A 24,054-nucleotide genomic window follows, 5' to 3' on the forward strand; every position below is an offset into this window, starting at 1 on the left:
TTAGCCTTTTGTTTCCCAGTAAAATTTCTGCCAAATATTTTAATGTTTCCTAGAACCTAATTTCTTTTCCATTTCAAAGGTCACTTTAATTCCATGTATTTTTTAAAACAAGTGTAAGCAAACACTTAATATAATATTTTTAAAGTTTCCAAACTTTAGAAGTGCTAAATGTAAGAGTTCTTTCAATCTTTATTATTGTTCATCCCAGCATCACACTGCTTTTTAAAAGAATATGGTTCCATGTATTTTCCTAAGGTGTTTTTTGTTTGGTTGAGTTTTTTTGTTTGCTTTCATTTTTTTCTAACCAGTCTTTTCCTCTTTCATGTCATATTTTGTGTTTGGTTTAGTTGAACATCATCTTGTTTTGTTGCTATTTCCTATCATTTGGAATTTTATTCCTGCTGTTACTTGACCATATATTTTAACTATCACATATGAATAGCTTAAGTGTGTAAGAAAGATATATAAATCCAAATCAGTCTTGAAAGTAGTTATGGTTTACTTTGGAGAAAAAAAATAGGTAATTTCATAACCATGTGAAAAAAACCAAAAACAATTGATTCTCATTACTTGTGGTAGTTATGTCCTATAAAGTTGCCATAAATGATGAATTAATGAATACCAACTGGAACATTATTCTCAGGGGGAATAGAGAGTTAGATTCCTGTAAGCTTCTAGTCACAACATTTTCATCAACCAGTCAGTAAATTACCTTGTTGTAGGTGTCTGTTTGACAACTCATTTTAATAAATATTATTGATTCATTAACTTTGAATAGCACTGTAATTCATGCCCGAACCGAAGGCTGTCCAACACACACACTTTCTCCCTAAGTCTTGCTCCAGCCTCCTTGGGACTAGGAACATTAGATAGCACTTCAATACCACACATGGGAGTCATTTTAAACAGTGAAATCACCAACAAAAAAGCACAAACATGCAAAAAACATGGTACTCAATAGACTGTAAAGAGGATAGTATGAGAACTGAAACAAGAAGGCAGAGCATCACCATGTCCTACCTCCACTGGGAATATGCATTTTGGGCAACTCAAAGTTTTTGCTGTTATGTGGAAGTCTGTTCATGATCACAAAAGCACAGTGATTATTAGTTTTGATGTTACATGGGTGAATTTGCAAATATTGAATCTATAAATAATGAGGATCAACTGTAAATGATGAGGGCATAGAAGATATGTTGTCTAGTACCATCCTGACCCCTGAAGTTCATTTGGTATTGAACATATATTTGTTAGAAAAAATTAAGAAATGTACAATAACTAGTTGGTATGTAATTAAGCTAGATAATAAGTTTTGCTTTTGAGAAATAGTAAAATTTTAAAGCTTTTTGTTTAAGACACTTTTAATAATAAAATTTGTTTATTATGATACAATAGATAAGCAGAAAATATTTTGATTACATAAAACTTTTATTGACTTGCCTTACATAGAATTCAACTAGTGAAATGTCTTTAATTGTTTAATTTTTATACAGGGGGAAAGCCCAGGAAGCAGTCATAGGTAAGGCTTTTTTTTTTTTTTTTTTTTTTTTAAAAACAATGTCTCTGTGAAACATGAAAAGCTCTCTAAGAATCAAGGCTCTGTCATTTGCTTGTTTTGAGGCATTGAATTAGTTTACATTTCAGGACCATAGTTTTCTCTTTCTATAAGTTTGAGGCAAATAATAACACCTCAAAGTATTGTTTGAACATTAAGGAATTTAAGGTACATAGGTACCTAGTGCTCTCCTATTGAACCTAAGTCATATATTTTTTTAGTTTTTTAAAAAAGTATTTAATATCAATAAATACATTTCCTTGAATTTTTAAAATATTATCCCCCTTTTCCTTCCTCATGACATTCTAAAACTTGTTTTACTAACAGGTTAACTAGAACCTTGATACTCTAATTTATTTAAGGAGCCTTTTTAGATTCTCTTGAAATTATATGAGCTACTTGAAAAAGAACCATCTGTCTTTAACTTGGAAGTTCTTAGTATCAAGAGAATATTTTCATACACTGTTTCATATTTTTAATTTATATTCTTTACCTTTTTTAGTTTAGCAAACATTTATTAGGCAGTTATGTGGCACTGTGCTAGGCACTGGAATTAAAAAATCAAACATGTTTCTCTGCATTAGAAGAAACAATATCCTGGTCTGGAAGGTAGTTTGTGTAAATGACTAATTGCGACACAAGATGGAAAAACAGATTAAATAGCAGTTGTAAAATATGCATGGAAAACCTAAAGAAGAGACCATTTGCCCAAAATGTGTGAGAAGAGGTGTGTCCAGGTAGACTTCTTTAAGGAGATGACACTTAGGTTGATCCTGGAAGTATTGGCTAGTGATAACTATCCAGAGGAGGAGAGCATTTCAGACAGAAGAAATTGCATGAACAAAGTGGGTTGACTGAAAAGAGGCACAAGAGGATTTTGTGGAGGGATGGATATGTTTGTATCTTGCTTTGTGTGGCAGTTACACAAGTGTATACAATTGTCAAAACTTAACTGAATGCTTAAAATTTGCATTTTATTTTATTTTATTTTATTTAAGTTATACCTCAAAAAAAAGGGAAAAAAATTAAAAACAAAACAAAACCCTACGCAGAAGTTAGGGCTAGAGGAACAGAAGTAGGAGACATTACCTTATACTGGTGGTTAAAACCATGATAATTATCAAGATCACCTACCTGAGATTGGAAACAGAAGGAAGTGGGGTGCTTGGAGCATGGAGAGAGAGCAGCGGTCTCAGGATTGAATAGGCAAATACTATAAGAGGATTTTGAAGACAACCAAGACTCAGTGAACAAAAAGAAGTAATAGAGCGTAGAAAGCCAACGCCAACTGGCAGACAGATAGAATGGAGAGAATGGCCAACACTGTTGCATCAAACTGAAGTCAAAAGATAAGACTCAAAAGTGTCTATTCTGTTTGACAACATAGAAGCCACCTTTGTTAGAGTTATTAGGGACGAAAGCAAAGGTAGACTGCCATGAGGTAATGAGAGAATGGAAGATAAGGACAAAGAAGGTAAGATAAGCACAGCAGTTAAAAGCAAGGAGCTAGACTACTTGGATTCAGATCCTGGCTTTGTCACATATTATATGACTTACTTGGACATAATCTGTCTTCATCTCATTTCCTTCATGTGTATTATCTCTATATTCAACTGATAGTGTTGGTGTGAGGATTAAAATTAGTTAATATGTGTAAAGCACATGGAAGAGAGCCTGACACAGTAAGTGCTAGATGCACTATCAGTATACATTCAGTTTCAAAAATTTTAGCGGAAATAGGAAGGAGAGAGGAAGTAGCTAAAGATAAATATAGATCAAATGAAGGTTTTTCCTTTTTTCTCCTTTTTCTCTTTCTTCCTTCCTCCCTTCACACGGAAGAGAGGTGAAGACAGATAAAAAAGAGTAGGCTAAGATGAAAGAGAGGTGCTAATTGACAGAGCAATGTCCCAGAGAATTCCCTGGAGTAGGGGAGCAAAGGTGGTATCAGTGGTGAATGAATCAAGAGTATAAGTGTAGCAGATGACCTTGAACAAGTTAAGGAATGCCACCTCTTCAGAGGATGGTGGGAAGGATAGAGAAGATAGACTTAAATAAGAAGAGTGGAAAGAAGTCAAAGGAGTTGCTGGTTGGTTCCCCATGTCTCAGAGTGGGGTGGAATTCACTTCTAAGAGAAAAGAGTTTGAATGAGGAACTTAAAGAGTACTTGAAGATTTGAAGTAGTTAGCTTAGGATGTGAGAGAGAGTTGACCATGTCTGAGAAAAGAGTTATTGCTAATGTTAGATTTTCTCTAGCAGCTCTTAGGAGAAAGGGCTAATCATGGAATTGATCCAAGGTCAGAAAGTAAGCTGGGTGAATAAGGTATCATGATAGGAGTGCAAGAAGGTGAGTATGTTGGTAAGAAAGTACTTCAGATTTGCCATGGTGTCCACATTGGTTGTATGTGAAGTGTGGCAAGGTAATTAGGATAGATAGGGAGAAAAGGGAAGGATCAAGAAGGGCCTGGAGTGGCCAGAGTGATTGAGCAGTATAAATAGGAGGGTGGTGGGTATGTGAGTTAGGGGTTCCAGAATGGTAAAAGGGCTATCACACCATAGCGTACTGAAGTTTATACTTTATGGTGAACATTTTAGGATATGGTCAGATGGCTGAAGCAGAGACAGAGTGAAGGTAAATGGAGTCCACATTTCTTAAAAATGGTTGTAGTGCTAAAAAATACTCTGATAATATATCATCCTATTCAACGTATATACCAAGTTATAGCAAGTGTTAGATATATGCCTTTTTACTCTTTTTTTAAAATAATTTTTATTTTGTTATATTAGTCACCATACAGTACATCCCCAGTTTTTGACGCAATGTTCCTTGATTCATTATTTGCGTATAACACCTAGTGCACCATGCAATATGTGCCCTCCTTAATACCCATCACCGGCCTATCCCAATTCCCTACCCTCCTCCCCTCTGAAGCCCTCAGTTTGTTTCCCAGAGTCCACAGTCTCTCATGGTTCATTCCCCCTTCTGTTTACCCCCCCTTCATTTGCCTTTTTACTCTTAACCATTGAAATTATAGGATCAAATTGCTTTAACACTTTTTTCACAGTACAATTTTAGTATTTCTCTGGTTGATGAGTGTTTATTTGGACTTGTACTCATCAAAAATGTTTTTTCTTTTCTTTCCTTTTTTCTCCCTCATTTTTCTCTGTAGGCCTCTTACTGAGGAAGAAATCATCAACCTAAGAGAGAGGCATTATGATTCTATTGCTGAAAAACAGAAAGATCTTGATATGAAAATTCAAAAAGAGGTAAATAGTCTTTTTATGTTGCTTAAGTATATGTTACCATAAGACCTCTGTTTATACTATGGAGAAAGTTGTCATTAACTACTATGGTGCATATGAACAATCACTGAATCTATATTTAGATATTATACAGATGAAGATTATTTAAAAGTAAAAAAAATTCTAGTTTATTATAGTTTGTTTTATTTCAGTTTAATTTATCAGAAATCTTATGCTATCAAAAATGAAGATAATACATTCTTCTAAAAACTAATTTCTTAATTCACAAGTAGAAACTCTGGCAAGATATATGTATTTTTGTGTTTAAAACCAACTTTTAAAAAGTCTATTTCACAATAAATATCTTTTAAGTCTTTTTGTCTGTCTTGGACTTGTTTATTCTTAGTAAGTGAACCATAAACTATAATCATAAATGTTATATTTATTTTAATGTGTTTATGGGAATGGCCTGTAATTATAGTTTTGCTATTCACTAAATGGAATTAGTCATATTCTATTATAGATTTAAGAATAGTTTTTAAGTACCAATTAGTGATTTCAACAGCATTAATTTAAGCTATGCAATAGATGCTAATATTAGGCCAAAGAAAAAAATCGTTGAAATTTTATTTTTAAGTTTGATTTGACATGTAGTAGATTATTGCTAAAGCAGTTTGTATGCTATTATGAACGGCAGGAACTTAAATTTGAAAGTAATTTTTGAATAGCTTGATAATAATAAAATTCAAGACACATGTGCATCAATGAGACACGAACTTTGTGAAAGCTTACTTCACTTTGATAGATGGTGAAGTGATGTCCTTAAAGACCTTGGACCTACGAAAGCCAAAACCATTAACTAGTCAGGGTGATAGGCACTGGAACAATTTTTGAGAATGAAGATCACTGCATATTCTAATGGAAGAATCAGTTTTGTGTTTCTGCAAATTAAATGCTACTACTTATAATTCAACTTCTAAACAGTTCTATAATATGCTTGATATCATTTGAATTATTTTATAAAAGGAGAAATTGAAATGAGAAATCACAAAAATTTCAATTCTGTTATGCTTTGTAGAGATCATTTATTTTTTAACAATTTATTTTTAATTTTACAAACAAACATTTTATATTTAGAGCAGTTAGACAGGTTCTGATTTTTGTTAATCCTTATTGTTTTGTTCATGTACAGTTAGCCTTACAAGAAGAGAAGTTAAGACTAGAAGAAGAAGCTTTATACGCTGCACAGCGTGAAGCAGCCAGGGCAGCAAAGCAGCGAAAGCTCTTGGAGGTGAGGGGAAAAGACCCCAACATATATCAGGGCTGCTTTTCTCCTGATTTTCTCTGACAAATCTTAGTTGAGACTCTTTCCCCACACTAGTATCAGGGGCTTCTTGTTTAACAACAAATGTATTTATGTATATATTCTTAGGAATTTTAAAGGCAAATTAGCTTGTATTTAACAACTGGAAATAACATCAAAGTATATGCTTGATATTGAATGTTGTTTAGCTTTAAATTAGCAGAAACTAATTCTTATTTACCCCAAAGATGAAATGTAGTTTTCCAAAATCCAGTATTCTTTTGGAAAAATAAATATACTCTTAGGTGGAAACATTGCAAAACTAGTCTAAATATAATTTCTGCAGCATTTTTTAGTTTATTTTTGTATTTTTTAAAACAATTCCTTGAACTGCTGGAATTTCATATACTTCTTTGAATCTAGTAAGGTGGGCAATTTGCCTCATTTTCAGATATTGTATATTTTTCGTCTTTATTCTTGTGTCTTTGGGAGATTTGGAGTTTGAATCTTGAGAAATCTTTGGCATATTATCAGAGAAGGCAACAGATTTATTATATCTTGCCATGCTATATGCTAATATGGCAATACTATAATGCCAGACCACTATTAATAACAGGCATTTATGGTATTACTGTTTTAATTAGTTTACATGTTTTACTTTGTTTAATCCTCGCAACAGTCCTAGGAGATAGATAACATTTTCAATCCTCATTTTATAGATGAGGAAGCCAAGGGACAGAGATGTTAAATAACTTGCTTAAGAAAATCCTGCAGTTAATAAATGGTACACCCAGCAGTGCTTAGCCAGTTATCCTACTTAGTATCTTCCTCCATATTTGCCTATGTGAACTCTTTACTGTAATATTAACTGAAGTAGTACAAAGATCACATCACACAATAATTACTATAACTTAGAGAAACTGAAAAATCGTGTCATATTACAATGAGTTTATATGTGACCTGTGCCCTTTTTCTCTCTTTCTCCCCCTGTTCCTCTGTCATTTTGATTAATCTGTTTCAGCAGACTAATTAGATTATATGGGAGAGTGGGGGGGCGGGTTGTTTTTGTTTTTTAGTAAGTTCTAACTCATGGAAAAGTTTAAAAATTAACTCACCTATCAGAAACTGGGGATGTACTGTATGGTAACTAACATAATATAATAAAAAAACATTAAATTAAAAGAAATTAACTCACCTTCTGCTGAGAAATAGAAATATTTTTTGGCTATAATTTATATAACTTTTTACTATAATAAATTCTCTACTGCTCACCTTTTAAAGACAAAGGCATTCCATATGCAGCATCTGTTTGGGTTCTCTGAGTTTTTCCAGAGTTGTCTGAGTTTTTTCTTCACTGACTAAGTACTGATACAGGATCACATAGCAGTCTGTAAACCGTGGCACACAAAGATACACAGATATATGCAAGTTCGTTTGATTTTCACAATAGCCCTACGTGTTTGCGAGGGCAGTATTATAGCCATCCGTAATTTACAGATCAAAAAAACAAAGTAAAGGGTATGCCATGGACACACAGCTAATAACTGTCAGAGCCTTAACTGACAGGTCTTCTAAATCCTTTGTTTTTATTATTTCTGAGTCAGCTCAGCCATATCTTCTAGATCTTTTGTTCTATTGCTACTTATTTCAGCCAGAATTGTACTTCATCTACTGTTTCAACTATTTTTTTCTTACCCTTGATCCTTCCAGTTACTAGAAGTTCTTAGGTGTTATAAGAATGTTCAATACACCAATATATATATATATCTGTTTTAAAATTTATTTTTTAATAACACTGTGAATATTCTGACCCCTCAAGAATTATATGCTGAAAGATTGAGAGAAATTCCAACCATAAATAAGAGGATATAGAAATGAACAGTGATATATTTAAGGGAAAAGACTTCAATAGAATAAATTTTTAAAGTGTTTTTTTTTTTAGGAACTAGAAAAAAATCTAGTTTGATTTTTTTTTTAAGTATAATTTTACAACAGAGTGATATTGTGTTGCATTATGTTTCCAAAGCAAGAAAGGCAGAGAGCTGTGCAGCGACACCATCCTTCAAACAATGGAGAATATCAGAGGTAAATAGTGAAACACACTACTTCCCTTTGTGGTAGAAAATGTAATTTCTAAAGAAAGCCCGTTCAGCTCTGGGTGTTTGTATACATATTATGTTTGTGTGTTCCCTAAAAAACGTAGACACTATCTTGTAAGAATACTGAGAATATTTGCTTTCTTTACATTGGAAAATGATCATTATTTATTTGAACTGATTTCGTTGTATTTTTAAGAGTGGTCCTATCTTCCATATAGAAAATGATGAAAACGAAAAAGAGAGAAAATGATGCAACACACTGAATGCTTTTAGATAAATTGCTTATGTCTTGCCTTGCTTGTTTGTGTTTTCCTTAGCACATCTCTCTTTCTTATAATAAAGTTTATGTGTGACCATTTTTTAGAAGACACATTCCAGAGTCATATTTTCCACTCATTCAGAGAACCTTATTCATGATTCGTTTTGATAAATTATGAAGATGGGCTTATTACTAAGCTTTGACTTTATTAACCAAAATCTTATCATTTTCAGTTTATTGCTAGCATTAAGAAAATTAAGACCTATTTTCATTAGGTTACTCTAATTGTATAGTAATTATAAATTTGTGTGGGTTAGACCTTCAAACTAAAACCATAAATTAACTTAAGCATGCATTATGTTGCATATATTATGAATATATTTCTTTTACTTTAATTACAGTTCAGGACCAGAAGACGACTTTGAATCCTGTTTGAGAAATATAAAGTCACAGTACGAAGTTTTTCGAAGTAGTAGTAAGTCTTTTAAAATATATGCAAAATTTTTTACTTTATGCCACAGTAAATCTAATTGGAGATCCTGGCTCTGTTTCTGCCCTTTAAATTTGTATTTTCCAGATCGGTCAGTTAACTAGTCCTTAATTATGCAATTTTATCTTTCCTTTTTATTTTTTATTTTATTTTTTTGTAAGTAGGCTCCACACCCAGCGTGGTGCACAATGTGGGGCCTAAATTCATGACCTCAAGATCAAGACCTGAGCTGAGATCAAGAGTTGAATAACCAACCGACTGAGCCAAACAATTACCCCTTATCTTTCCTTTTTAAAAAAGAGTTGGAACAAAGAAAAATCTCAGACTATTACTATAGATCTGGATGCAGAATCGAGCACTCATTTTTCTGTTTCTACTATGGTGCTACCTCTCCCCCCTCCCAGAAAAAGGGAAGGTGGGAAGAAGTAGTACAAAAGTGTACTTACTTTACTTCTTACAAGTTGAATTATAAGATTAAAGTGTTTTTCTCTAAGTTTCAAAAGTCAGAACTCCTGTGCTTCCACTAATGGCCACTGAAAACAGACTTTCATTTTTATTTTTTCATTTATTTTTTGTCCCTCTTTGTAATTGACTATTACCTAGAGTTCCTTGTATTGGAAAAGTTTATAATTCATTTAAATTTGCATGTTTATCATGCTGCATGGCAAAAAAAGAAAGAAAAGAAAAAAGAAGGAAAAGAAAGAAAGAAAGAAAGAAAGAAAGAAAGAAAGAAAGAAAGAAAGAAAGAAAGAAAAAAGAGGAAAAAGGCGCTATATTGTTCCTAACAAAAACTTACCAATATGATGATTTCAGTAATTGCTTCTTATGATGTTAAAAGGATATAATAATATTTAGAGAAAGATATTATTACAAAATAAATGGTTGTGGTAGAAGAGTACAAATGACCACATTATATTTGGTGTATATTCTAGGACTCTCATCAGATGCCACAGTTTTGACACCAAATACAGAAAGCAGTTGTGATCTAATGACCAAAACTAAATCAACAAGTGGAAATGATGACAGCACATCCCTGGATCTAGAGTGGGAAGATGAAGAAGGTATTCTGTATTCACAATTTTACCTAAAAATTTTAATCCATGTTAATCTATAGAAATCTACTTGGTGGGGCGCCTGGGTGGCGCAGTCGTTAAGCGTCTGCCTTCGGCTGAGGGTGTGATCCCAGCGTTCTGGGATCGATCCCCGCATCAGGCTCTTCCGCTATGAGCCTGCTTCTTCCTCTCCCACTCCCCCTGCTTGTGTTCCCTCTCTCGCTGGCTCTCTCTGTCTCTGTCAAAAAAATAAATAAAATCTTTTAAAAAAAAAAAGAAATCTACTTGGTATTTTACTTTAAATTGAAAGGAGTGTAAGGCCTTAAAGAATCAGTGTAAAAATTTCTTGGCTCTTACTGTATTTGTGATTATCATTTGTTGATAAATGTTTTAGAAAGTTGCTTAATTCTTTGTGTTTCTTGAGCTTTAAAAAATAAATGTTAATTTTTCACTTTAAGGTTTCTTTAATCCCACCCATTTTATATTACTCAGTAAGAATTACTGCCCCCTTGTGATCAACCTTAAGCCGAAATTTTATTATCTTTTGGTTCATTATAAATTAGCCATTTGTTAGGGGTTTTTCTGTGTAGTACAAAAGCTTTCACATGTACATAGGCTTGACTTTTAGCAGTATGTCTTTCTAGCTGTAGTACTTTAGGTAGATTTCTTACTCTCTTTAAGCGGCAGTTTGTTCATCATAAAAAGGGAATAATAAACCTACTTTAAAGGATGATTATTCACCATTGTATAATCAGCGTCTAAAAATGCCTGGCACATAATAAGCAGTTAGTAAATATTTGAACAAATAAGCATATGAATGTGAGGATGAAATGACACATATAAAACACCCAGTACAGGTATGGCACATAACAAGAACTCACAATTGTAGCTAAAATGTGTATATATACTTTTTAACGCTATTTCACTGAATAAGGCTCAAGTTTTCATTTTCACTTTAAGAACTGGGTAATCCATGAATCATAATGGAAAACCAATTACAGAATGTAGGACTTTAAGAAAAATAGTAAGCATTAAATATTTCATAGAATTTTGAGATGGAATGGACCTTAGTCTTCTAGTTGAGCCATTCTTTTATCCATAAAGAAACAAAGATACGGGGACTTGAATAACTTTACCAAAGATTGCATAAACTTACTTAAGTCTTCTCAGCCAAACACTGTTTCCACAATCCTGTACTTATGTTATTTCATATCTGGATCCCAATCAGTAGACTTTAATAAAATTTATTTTTATTGTAGCATCTTGTTCAGTTTGAGCTAAAGCCTTTCAGATCTTTTACTTCCTGATTCTGTCATCCGCACTATCCGTATGCTAATCAGATTTGTAGATAACATGACTTTTCGAGGTTATTATTCAAGTCATTAACATAATGATTAAGGTAGAAGACAGAGCCCACCAGAAACCTTCCCTTAACAAGGCCTCCGTAGGACTGACTCTTTAAGTAAATTTACAAATCAAGTCTGATTGTTAAACAAAAACTACATTATTAAACTGTAAAGTCTTTTAATATAGCCTTTAAAATTTTCACTGAGATTTCTAATAACTCTTTCCAAATAATAGGAATGAATCGCATGCTTCCAATGAGAGAACGTTCCAAAACAGAGGAAGACATTCTCCGAGCAGCACTTAAATATAGCAGCAAGAAGACTGGAAGTAATCCTACATCAGCCTCTGATGATTCCAACGGTTTAGAGTGGGAAAATGATTTTGTTAGTGCTGAAATGGATGATAATGGCAATTCCGAGTATTCTGGATTTGTAAATCCTGTATTAGAACTGTCTGATTCTGGCATAAAGCAATCCGATGCAGATCAACAGAAACGATAGGGTAAAACTGTATGACCCTGTTTATCAGTTGTGACCAAATGTTAAAAACCAACTAGAATGTATAAATTGTTGTGCTGAGCCTTTTTGTAAGAGGGAGATAAGAAACCATGTTGTAAATGCTTATTAGAAAGGAATGGAACTGATAGGCTGTATCCGAGTTGCTTCAGAATTAAGTGCAATTTCATCATCTGCCTTCTGCTTTTCAAAAACAATGTAATGGTTCTGTCATGTTATCAGTTAAATTTATTTTAACTCTTCTTATAGCATTCCTGTTTACTATTTAGATTTTCACTTTTAAAAGTAGTTTTATTAGTTTTACTTTGAATGCTTTCTTAAGCCTATTTCAGTAGTTAACTGTGAAAATATTAAGGCGTTTTGTGTTAATTCTCAGCAGATGTGAAGGGAGCATGAAGAGGGACTGCCAGATCAGATTTATAATACTGTTCCCTTTTCCACCTTTTCCAGCATTATTTATTCCTATGACTTACTTAAATTTTATTATCTAATAGTAAGCACAATTGAATAGATGACCCTAAAGAAATGCCGAAATACCAGTTTTTTTCTACACTTACTGCATATCCTAGTATAATAATGTTGATTCAGTCTGAACAAAGGATATGATATGTTAAAATAGGGTTTCAGAGTTCAGACACTTGAAGCTGGTAATCTAAAGTAGTATTTAAGAAAATATATATATTTAGGTTTTTCACTTCCTTTTAACATGCTGCCATTATAAATGAATATTGGCTTTAAGTTAATTGATATATTAAATTTCTAGGTGTCGTTTTTAAAAATTCTGTATTTCCAATGAATGGTCTTAGAAAGATTTTACACAGAACATATTCTCTGTGCATGATTTATTAAGAAAGGAAAACCTAAAAAGGCAATACGGGTATTTCAAAATAAAATCCTTTCTGGTGTGAAAGGATTCATTGATTTTATTAAGCTTTTCTTTGCCTTGTAATACAAGGTGCTTTAATGGGATGGAACTACGCATATCAGTATAAATAACTGCATTTGTGATATACAATGAACTCTTCTTTTCCCTAAAGTTTATGTCTCACGTTGAAAGGCCAAGGCTATAGAGCATTCCCTAATTGCTTGTCTTGATTTTGCTGAGGATTGAATATGATTTTAGTAAGCAAACTGTTTTCTGATTTTTCCTTGGTGTTTTTTTTTCTTTTTTTCTTGCAGCAATGACAGTGCATGTTCTAAAAAATATAGGAAGGTCCAGATATAAATAGTAACTTAAAGTTCTTGCTGTACTTAAAAAAAAAATCATGTGGCCCTTTCAATATTTGAACTGCTAGGCAATGACATCTATAGTTTCATCTTTTTTTATCTCATAGAAATAAATATGACACTTTAAATATGTAAATATATTAGGTAATGCTATTATTTATGACTCTCTTAACATAATTTAAGTTGTAGCTTTGTCACTGGAAATATTTTAAAGGTAATCTATATTCACATTGCCTGTGTTATGCTTTTTAAAGTTTGTATACATCAGATGTATATTTTTGGTTTGGCATAAGCTACTATTGTAATTTTTCTTGGCATTTTGTTCATAAAAAATTTTTTGAAGGAATGGTAACTTCTCAAGGATTGTGAATAAACACATTTTTACATTTAAAAATAATAAATTATTTGATCATTACTAGTTTTACTCTATAAACATGTAATAATTCTGACTCCTGAGGTATAATTACTTTATTAAATCTGCTATGAAGACAAAAAAAAAAGGAGTTAATTAGGAAAGCAGGATGGAACTAAATTTGAAAATGTTTGTGTTTTAACTGCTAAGAAAAGATACTACTTTTCTTGTTTTATGGATTTATAAAAAACACTGGGAATAACATTTTCTTATTCAGCAGATACTAGAGAATCTACTGTGTCTGATAGTGTGTTGGGGACATAGTAGTAAAAAGACATACAATGCCCAAGCTCTTTTGCCTACATTCTGTTGAGAGAGACAAGCAATAACAAGTAAACATGTAAATAAGAAAACTACAGATCACAATTAGAAAATATACAAGATGACAGGATGCAGGATAGCTGGGGACCAAATGACTACTTTGGTAGGTCAAGAGTCCTCTCTGAGATGACATTTGAGCTGAGACCTAACTGTTGAGCAGGAACCAGTTAAGTAAAAAGCCTGGTGAAGCATGTTTATAAAGCTCCTGAGGTGTAGGAGAATGTTTGGTATGTTCTGAGAATGAAAAGACCATGGGGACTGAAGCATTCTGAGGTAGAGCAATATGAGATGATATTGGAGGGGTATTTAAGGGCCAGATGTAAGGTTTTGTAGACCATGGTTAAGAGTTAATTTTATTTGATGTATAAAGGCACTGACTTTCTGTAAGCCAGAGTGGACAGTGATCAGATTTGCATTTTTAAAAAATTCCTCTGGCTGCAGTGTAGAGAATGGGTTATAAGAGGACAAGCGTGTATGTGTGATACTTATAATGGGACATGGTGTGACTTGGGTTGATGATGATAGGAATGCAGAGCTGATAAACTTCAGAGGTAGAATTAACAAGATTTTCTGATGGGTTAGATATGGGGGCAAAAGAAGAGCTGGAATCCAAGATAACTGCAGGACAATGCATCTAGCATGGTGCCCTGGTGACCTTGCTCCCTGCACATCTATATAGCAACACTCGACCACACTCCAACCGAAATCTTGACAAAGCCCTGTGATCCTCCCCGGAACATGGCAAGATAGGCGGTCTTCAAGGAGATGTGACAAAGCCATTTATCATCTGCTCCCCTATCTTGCAGAAGGCTGCAATGAGGCAATTTCTCATCTAACTCCCTAGTTCTGGTGACGCAGGGATTTCCACCTCACTCCCATTCACTACATATGTAGCTAATAAAACTGCTTGGCTATGGCTTAGAGTTGGCTCTTCAACAACAGAGCCGCCCTCCATTTTTGTGTCATTTGGCCTTCCTGGTCCAATGTCCAAAGGACATCCCTAGGGACCAGGGATGTGGAACAGTGACTCCATGCTGATCTTGCTTTTGATATCTGTCTAAGTAATAAACTAAGTCTATTTGAGCTCATTGTCTCCTTGCTGGTTAAATCTATGGAAATGTGACAGCCAACCTAGCAGCTACAACCACACTTGACAATAACTTTTTAGTTTCTAACTTGATAAACGCAGTGGGAGGAACAGATTTAGAAAGGTGAAGGAAATTAAGAGTTCTGTTTTAGAAGTTAAATTTGAGGTGTTTATGAAATTTAAATGAAGACATCAAGAAGGTAATGGGATATATGTCTGTAGTTCAGAAAAGAGGTCTAGGTACAAGTTTAGAAGTCATTAGTAGGTAAGTGGCATTTTAAGTCATTACAGTAGGTAAGATCACCCTGGGGAAGCACAGGGGCAGAGAAGCCCAACTAGGTGTTGATATTTGGAGGTCAGGGGTAGAGAAAGTGTCCAAAGAAGCAGATTCAGGAGGGAAGCAGGAAACCAAGGAATGTGGTATCACAGGAACTACTGGAGGCCATGTGCCACCACATGGAGTGAGGAACAAGGAGAACTGGAGCCAATATGCATTGAGGGGCAGAGCTAGAGGCATATTAATCCCCAGCCACGGCCTCTACCTGAGGCCCCTGGCACTCCTCCCTTAGAGTAAGCAATCTAAGAACTGTTCCTTCCTTTCTTCAGAAAGAGTTTCAAAGCACATGGTTACAGAATTAAACTGACTTTATTATATGCATGGATGCTGTTAAAATTTCGAATTCATGGAATTTAAAAATGCGTGGTACATAAAAGTCAAATTAATATTTGGTAAGAAAACTGAAAAAGAATTCTAAACATAGCACTGGTTCATTAAAATGTCCAAAATACTGGTTTTATATGCTAGCTATACACAAGGAGAACTGTATTTTTGGAAATAGACACAATTATTCTACAGAAAAGAAATCATAGAAAAGGTATTATTGCTCAAATAGGGCTTTCTATATTAAAACCACAATGATGCATTGACACTACTCCAAAATACATTACGCTAGCAATCCAGTACTGCAAGTACCAACAGGCTACACCACCAGCAACAACACGCCCATAGCCTTGACCTTGAAAACAAATGGCTGCTTGTGAAATAATATGACCAAACCAAGAGATGGTTCCTTACAAGGCAAAACATAGGACTAAAAGCAAGCATAAAAAGAAAATAATATAACCTTACTGAGAACACTATTCCTTCATCACCACGGATACTTCTTGTACATTAAACCTCACAGATATACACTTAAATACACCTCATAATTCTTAGGAATACACTTAATAATTCCTAAATACATCTAGGAATGCAACAGATGACTAAATTGATGACTAACACAATTTAAAGACTCCAAAATGATAATAAGAGATCCCAAATTTAACAACTGATGACAGTAATATACTAATAAACTGTGAAGTATCCATAAAATGTCTACAGATTTCTTCATCCTTCATGATCCTCCTCTTAGCCTTCTGTGTTCACAATTCATTTTCATCCATTTCTGTAGGAGAAGCGTTTTGGGTGGAACACGTTGAGTAACTACCATACTCAGGTATGGGCTTCTGTAGTGGCCAGTTGTTTTCTTGCAAGAGTGATCTTGGAGACAAAATAAACTGAGTCTCAAAAAATTCTAATGACTCTCCATCTTCCTTCTCTATCAGGAACTGATACTCACCAAATCTGACCATGCACTTGTAAGGCAGGTCTATTTTATTTAGGTAGCACAGCTCCTTGTTGTCCACAAGCAGACTGGTCTTCTTACTCATATTTTTAATTTCAAAAGAGAGAACTGAACTATCAAACTTTTTAAACAGCTGCAGAGAAAACTGAACTCGGGAAACCTGTTTGTCCTGAAAGGTATAATGACAGATGTTGGAATTTCGGCCAAATTTCACCACTTCGCTGGAGGGAAGTTTTTCTCGGTTATAAAACCTTATTGATTGGAATATTCCACTTTGCAGCTGGCCAGGATGGTAAACAGTTATCTGGAGACAAGTCACTGTCTCTTCAGTATCAGCATCTTCGAAACTGGTCATGATGTGTCTCAGAATCTGACCTGCCTGCAACAATTAAACCAGCATGTTAGTTCATTCCCATTTTTCAGGCATTGAAATCTTTAATTCTAATATTTTGATGAAAATCTTCTGATAGGTGATTTATTTAGACTTTAAGAAGACAATATATAGAATACTCAATTAACTAGCACATATGTGAAATTTTACAGCAAGTCCCATGAGATCTAGTATATTACTTTTTCTTTTTCTTTTTTTTTAAAGATTTTATTTTTTTATTTGACAGAGGGAGAGAGGGAACACAAACAGAGGGAGTGGGAGAGGGAGAAGCGGGCTTCCCGCTGAGCAGGGAGCCCAATGCGGGGCTGGATCCCAGGACCTCGGGATCATGACCTGAGCTGAAGACAGATGCTTAATGACTGAGCCACCCAGGCGCCCCTGGTGTATTACTTTTTCTATCTCTATTTTTCACTTCTAGTTTGACAATAAGACCATACATACAATCTAGACAATAACAAGGAATGCTTGTTGATAATAAGTGATTTGGCAGGGGCATAAAAAAACTTCAGTTCCTTTCTCATTTAAATAGAGTGACTTGGCCCAGAGAAAATATGACAGCTATAATTTTTAAAATCAGGGTGGTTTGAATGCCCTCAGAGGATATACACATAAAGAAAACCTACAGTTTATTAACTAAATTATAATTAGATGTATTATAAATTGTAAAACCTGATTAAAGAAATTTAAAAATTATAAACAAACAATTGCAACATTATTCTTTATATCCTCACTTAGATTCCTAGTAGGTAAAAGGTTAAATAAAATAAATGCTTAGCTAAGATAGGGAAGCAAGCTAAGTGTCCATCAATAGATGAATAAAGAAGATGTAGTACACACACACACACACACACACACACACATACACACACACACAGAGGAATATTTTGTGGCCATAAAAAGGGATGAGACTGTGCCATTGCCGACAACTAGGATGAACCTAGAAAGTATTATGCTAAATGAAATTAAGTCAGACTGAGAAAGACAAATACCATATGATTATACTTATATGTGGAATCTAAAAACAAATGGATAGATAAATAAAAAGCAGAATATAACCTGCAAATAGAGAACAAATTGATGGTTGGGGGGGTGCAGAGTGCTGGGCAAAATGAGTGAAGGGGAGTGGGAGATACAGGCTTCCAGTTATAAATGAGTAAATCACAGGAATAACAGGCACAGCATAGGAAATACGGTCAATGATACTGTAATAGTATTGTATTGTGACAGATGGTAGCTACACTTGTGGTGAGCATAAGTATAGAGAAGTTGAATAGCTATGCTGTACAGCTGAAACTAATGTAACTTTGTACATCAACTATACTAAAAAAAAAAACAGTAAGTGCTTTAAAAGTTTTATACTTGTAAAATTAGACATTACATAAGTCAGTTCTAAATATCATAGTCTGTACTCCTGCTGGAATTATTTATTTTTATCAATCGTTCCTAATGACTGAACAAACTGTCATTAACCACATTCTAACTGCCATTAAGAGTTAACAGCATCCCTCTAGAGTTCTTGGCAGCCCTGTGGTGCCCTCCACCTACACTTGCCTATATGCACCTTTAATAACCAGTGTAGTAAAGTATTATAACAGGATAGGAGAAATAATTACCAAAATCTTGGGGATATTATTCTGACACAGAACTGCCATTTTAAAACTAATTTATTTTAAAAGAATTAAATGAACACAATTTAAAAATTGATACAGTAAAAAAGGATTTTTAAAGAGTATCTTCCCTCCACCCTAATCCTTCTAGAGTCAACCACTGTAAAAGTTGCTTTTATCCTTACAGAAATTTTCTTGTATACAACAAGCATAACTATGTGTGTGCTCATAGACACAAACACCTATGTTTCTACACATAGAGAAAATTTTTTCTTACACAAACAGGAACATACTGTATTTAGTTCTAGACTTTGCATTCTTAAATTAATACAAATGGGTCATTTGTTTCCATATCCACACATATACATATACCTTATATTTGAACGGCTACACAGAATCCCTTTAATCTAGCATGGTGATAAATTACACCAATACAGTGATGCCCTGCATTCCTTAAAAACTGTTTAGGGTTTGGAAATCAAGAAGCTTAAATGAAGTTGATTTGTGGTTTCATTTGCCATCTATATTAGATGTTGGTATCAGAATTATTATGCTGGTTAAAAAAAAAACAGAATGCTTTCCTTTTCTTTCTATGCTTGCTGCTATTTATTTTTAAAATACAATCTTTCCTCCTGTTTTGCAGTTATGGTGCTATTTTTTTTCATTAAATTCTTTATTTAAATTCAATTTAGTTAACATATACTATATTACTACTTTCAGGGACAGAATTTCGTGATTCATCATTTGCATATAACACCCAGTGTTCATTTACATCAAGTGCCCTCCTTAATGCCTATCACCCAATTGTCCCTTCCCCCCACACACCTCCCCTCCAGCAAACCCTCAGTTTGTTTCCTAGAGTTCAGCGTCTCTTATGGTTTGCCTCCCTCTCTATTTTCATCTTATTTTATCTTTCCTTCCTTCCCCTATGTTCATCTGTTTTGCTTCTTAAATTCCACATATGAATGAGTGCTAAAAATCAAACTTTCAATTTATTCAATTTTTCAATAAATGATGTAGCTAAGCAAATTTCTTTTTTATTGATTTGGAAATATATCTTTAATTTTAAATTTACTTGTCATATATTATTTTTGGACATTATTACATCATATCACATTACCCAAGCAGACAGGACATGCCCAGCTACAAGCAGCAAAGTGAGAGGAACCGTTAAAATCATGGCCAAGGATGGTAAAAAATTATTATGAAACCAAGGCAGCGAGAATTAACACACAATGGGTAGAATTGTGATTTAATTATGATAATAAAGTCTCGTTATTCAAGAAGTTGACAGCATTAAAGAGAATAATTATAACAAATCATCAGATGATACGATTAGTGGTTGACAAGAAAATAATTAGCTGTTAACAAGTAAAGAACCTAAAAAGGAGGGGCAAGTATCTGTCAGTGATCTCAGCCTTGTCTAGGATACACTGCCATCACTCTAGTTCATTCTTGGACTTTGGACAATAAGAGTTCCAAAAGGAGAACTGGATTAAAAACCATGGTGTATTCTGGAGAGTCTTTTGGTAACACCCAAATTTTGTTTTGTGTTCTTCCTATAATTAATTAGTTTAGAATTCATTCTTTTGAGAAATCTACCACCAAGAAACGTTTGCCCCATACAAGCTCTTACGCCTAGTTCTCAGGGTAGATACATTATTCACAGCAAGGGAAAAAAACTGGCATTCTGGTTTATCGATTCAGTGGCTACAAGTGTCTTGGTGTGAATCAACTCTCAGGGTTTGACAAACTTTTGGGATTGCAATTGTGACTCTCAGAATTGTGACTTTCTCACACTGAGGTGGACTGTACTGTCAAACTGCCCCTCCTTACCAGGCCTTGCTCCTTTAGAGGATGATACTTCCCACTTCATTGACAACCATGTCAATGAAACATGAACGGAAGTGACATAGAAGCTTGTTTCCAAGCAGACGCTTTGAAAGCCACTGTGTAGTTCCACCAATCCTCTTGGCCTCTGCCACATTGGCAGTCCCCAAAACCAGCTCAGCCTCCATCCCAGAAGGGAGGGCCAAAGACAGAGCCAAAAAGGACATGTAATATGGCAAGAAATCACACCTTTTTTTCAAGTCATTTGTTCCCGAGCCCTAGCATAGCCTGGGCTGACACACATCCACGTATCCACGTATCCAACAAAGGTACGAAATGACTGCAAACCCTGACAGTTAACAGGGTTACTACTTACTGTATGCCCCTCACGTTCCAGGTACAGTGTTAGCCATTTACACATATTGTCTCATCTTCAGAATAACCCTATGAATCACCCTTCACAGATGAGGGAGCTAAGTCTTGGAGGGTTTATCTAAGTAGCCCAGGTCACAAAGCCAGTATCAAAGGCAGGATTCAAACAGAACAGAAATACCCCCTCTCTTCCCCACAACAAATAACTGCTTCCTGTTACCAGTTACCCCGCAAACTATAGCAGTTAATCTGTAGAGAGGAGGGCCATGGAAGTGTACTAAAACCAGCAAGACACCAACCTAGAATCTAGTGTTGGGGAAGGAAATACACTGTTACTGCTGCCTCACAAGAGAAAGAGGCTCTGAAGCAGCAGGTTACTGTATTAGTTACCCCTAAGTCTGCATGTATGGGTATTAGCATGGACCCAGGACTCACTAGTAATTGTGGCAGGTTGTTTGGGGTGCTCCAAAGTTGAATAAATCATGGTCTCTCATCTCAAGGAACTGAGAAAATAATCTGTTAATTTCCACAGCTGCAAGTTCCCTCTACAAAGTGGCCTGAATCTCTGCCATTTCTGAGTGGTCAGTAGAAAGACAGGAAAGACTGAAACTAACAAAAGCCCTAAAATAAACTAAAATTGGTAGGTATTCTTTTGAAGATTTTATTTATTTATTTGAGAGAGAGAGAGAAAAAGTGAGAGAGAGGGAGCATGAGCACGGGGGGGCAGCAGGCAGAGGGAGAAGGAGAAGGAAACTTCCCACTGAGCAGGGAGCCCAGATGAGGGGACTTGGGATCACGACCTGAGCCCAAGGCAGACGCTTAACGGAGCCAACCAGGTGCCCCGGTAGATCTTAAAAAAAAAAAATCACTAGTGTGCGAATGCTTAAAAGCAGCTTTTTGAAACGTTTGACATGTTATCAAAGATAGAAGAACAATGAGCTTATATAGCAGTAATGGTGGTTACCTCTGGAGAGGGAACCTGGGGTCAGGGTGGAAAGGAGACCTCACTGCACATTCTATACCTTTGAAATTGTATACCATGTGTACTTAATATCTAATCAAGCATTTAACAAATATTTTCTTTACAAAATTACAAACCATCTGATTTTTATGGAATTAAATGGAGGTGGAGATTAGCAAAGTATTAAAGGGATAAACTGTGATATCTGACGTCAAAAAATTGTAAAACAGGGTTTGCCTGGCTGGCTCAGTCAGTAGAGCAGGCAACTCCTGATCTCAGTGTCGTGAGTTCTAGCTCCATGATGGGTATAGAGCTTACTTAAAGAAAAAGCTGTAAAACACTGTGGTGATGTCTGATACACAGTAACAGCTATATTCACATATTAACTACAATAAATAAATATATAGAAATGAAAATGAGTAAATGAACCCTGCTTTCAAGAACTTTATCACAGAAAGCATAATACAAAATGTGAGTGCTCCATTCTTGAGCGTCGGAAGAAGAGTAAACCTCTCCTTTGCTAGACACCAGGAAGGAAGTACACACTTACCTGGGAGTCTCGAGCTGGCAAGAGAAGGGTTAGACTGTGAGGTTGCCTTCTGACGCCTCTCAAAGGAAATAAGGATAGATCTGTATAGAGGTGTTATGTGCAAAAGCATGCTAAGTCTGCTCACACTCCCACACTCCGCACCCCTGCCTCTTTCTCTCCTTCTCTCTCTCTCTCTCTCTCTCTCTCATAGACATACACACACACACACACACACACACACACACACCAACCCCCCCCCCCCCCCCAAAGCTGGGCAAAGCCGGTAAAGAGACATACTACCCTGAACTTGCAAAAAGGCTGTTTGGACCTCAACTGTCATGAACAAAAAGACAGATATTTTTGCTCAAAGGAGGAGCCAGGTGTCCAAGCAGTTTAACAGAAAGTTTGGTGCCCCTGGGTAGTCATGCATGCCAAGAGGATTCTCATGCTTTAAGTTTGTTTTTTAAGGTAAGATCTACTGAAATAATAGACTTTGTTCTGGGTCATGTGTTAGGGAAGGTATTCTAAAGGTTTACTTTCATCCCTCCTCAGCTCCCACCCTATGGATAATCTCGAGAGAAAGTTAATGTCTTTGCCTTGTTGCAAGTAGCCTTTTTTCAAAGGCTCTCTCCCTGACCCACACCCAACACTGAGCTAACAGGAGGGAAGGGAAACCCGAAGCACAGCAAAAGACAGGGTTATCCTCCTAAGTTCCCTCGCCGGTCATCATCCCCAGTGTGGCTTCGAAAACTTCTGTGAACTCTACTACTGTGCAGCAGAATCAATTCTCAAATAATTAGTTTCCCAAAAGGAGTCGTGAAAGCCAAAAAGAGCAGGAGGAAAACCCTAAGAGAACTCACTTTTTTCAGAGATAGTGTCTTCGTCCACTCTCCCCGATTAACCTGCACCCAATCGGATCTGCACAGTCCAGCTTCTGGGAGGCTGTGCAGATCCGCTACGAGGTACAGCGTGGGTTCTGGCTTCCGGAGGATTTGGGAAATTCCTCCTTTCAATCTGAAAGCTGGGGAAAGTCCCAGTAAACAGGAGATTACTATGTTTTCCTAACGAACCACTGAGGCAAGGAGGGCAGGTCCAGAAGAACCCTCAGCAGAGAACCCGGAGCTCCAGGGAGCCCGAGGAACCGCAGAAAAGTCTCCTGGGGGACGCCGAGGGGTTTCACGCACAATTGCTCTGGGAGCTACACTTGACAAATGGAATTCTTTTTTGTTCTCTGATTAGAGGCGGGGCGGGGGGGGGAACCTATTGCAAAGCAAGGAAAATTATAAAGAAAACACACCCCATCTCCGGCATTTCCTTTCATTACTCCCCCTCGCGTTTATAAATATGCCTGTTTTCTAACGCTGGGGCCACGGCGTATCGAATTGTTCGAGCGCGCCTGTGCGCCGAGCCCGCCGAGCAGTGGGTGTGACTTTCTACAGAGCACCGCCAAGGACTCCTCGACAAGGCTTCCCTCGCGGGGCGATGAACAGACAAGACACACTCCCCGCTCCACCCCCAGACCGCAGCCCGCCAGGTACCTTGCGGCCCGGGAGTCGGTGAACTATCTTCCCAGAGCGGCTTCGCTTTCCGGGCTCCGCACGAGACTAATGGAGGCCACCCCGCGGAGGCTGGAGTCGGGGGACGGTCACCGCCCACCGCCCCGCGCCCGGCGTCCTCACCCACACTAGAAAGCGCCAGCTGACCCCGCCGCAGCTCCTGCGGGAGGGAGAGGGCGGGCGCGAGCCAAGGGGGCGGGGCCGAATTGGGGGGTGGAGGGGGGCGGAGGGGGGCAGACGCGACCGGACCGGGGAGTGGGCTGCTGCGGGTCGCTG

At 36.2% G+C, this 24,054-nt stretch overlaps 3 protein-coding genes across 4 annotated transcripts in view; 2 read left to right on the forward strand and 1 right to left on the reverse strand.

The window, feature by feature from the left end:
* AP1AR (adaptor related protein complex 1 associated regulatory protein) overlaps positions 1-14,903 on the forward strand; it is a 40,192-nt gene extending 25,289 nt beyond the window's left edge. The window contains exons 4-10 of the mRNA XM_008689434.2: positions 1,494-1,519; positions 4,723-4,819; positions 5,988-6,086; positions 8,125-8,183; positions 8,858-8,931; positions 9,879-10,007; positions 11,580-14,903. Of these exons, the coding sequence (XP_008687656.1) occupies positions 1,494-1,519; positions 4,723-4,819; positions 5,988-6,086; positions 8,125-8,183; positions 8,858-8,931; positions 9,879-10,007; positions 11,580-11,845 (750 nt within the window). The 3' untranslated portion in view covers positions 11,846-14,903. The remainder of the gene's footprint in view (positions 1-1,493; positions 1,520-4,722; positions 4,820-5,987; positions 6,087-8,124; positions 8,184-8,857; positions 8,932-9,878; positions 10,008-11,579) is intronic.
* A 631-nt stretch (positions 14,904-15,534) lies between these two features.
* On the reverse strand, positions 15,535-24,012 carry TIFA (TRAF interacting protein with forkhead associated domain). Of its 2 annotated transcripts, XM_008689442.2 has the most exons (3): positions 23,761-24,012; positions 23,083-23,243; positions 15,535-16,911 (listed from the first exon to the last, which is right to left on the reverse strand). In XM_008689442.2, exon 3 carries the CDS (start codon positions 16,885-16,887, stop codon positions 16,330-16,332), a length of 558 nt encoding a protein of 185 aa, XP_008687664.1. In that variant the 5' UTR covers positions 16,888-16,911; positions 23,083-23,243; positions 23,761-24,012; the 3' UTR covers positions 15,535-16,329. The 2 variants fall into 2 exon arrangements, with proteins under 2 accessions (XP_008687664.1, XP_008687663.1); XM_008689441.2 differs by lacking the exon at positions 23,083-23,243 and having other exon boundaries at positions 23,761-23,899.
* The window catches only part of ALPK1 (alpha kinase 1), a 121,074-nt gene continuing 120,532 nt past the window's right edge, over positions 23,513-24,054 (forward strand). Inside the window, exon 1 of the mRNA XM_008689438.2 lies at positions 23,513-23,756. The gene's annotated coding sequence lies outside the window, so the exon portion shown is untranslated. The remainder of the gene's footprint in view (positions 23,757-24,054) is intronic.

This window comes from Ursus maritimus, unplaced genomic scaffold, assembly GCF_017311325.1.
Source record: "Ursus maritimus isolate PB19 unplaced genomic scaffold, ASM1731132v1 scaffold_11, whole genome shotgun sequence".
NCBI lineage: Eukaryota > Metazoa > Chordata > Mammalia > Carnivora > Ursidae > Ursus > Ursus maritimus.

Excerpts from the sequence above, each read along its gene's own strand:
- TIFA (XM_008689442.2), bottom strand. The coding sequence starts at position 16,887 with ATGACCAGTTTCGAAGATGCTGATACTGAAGAGACAGTGACTTGTCTC.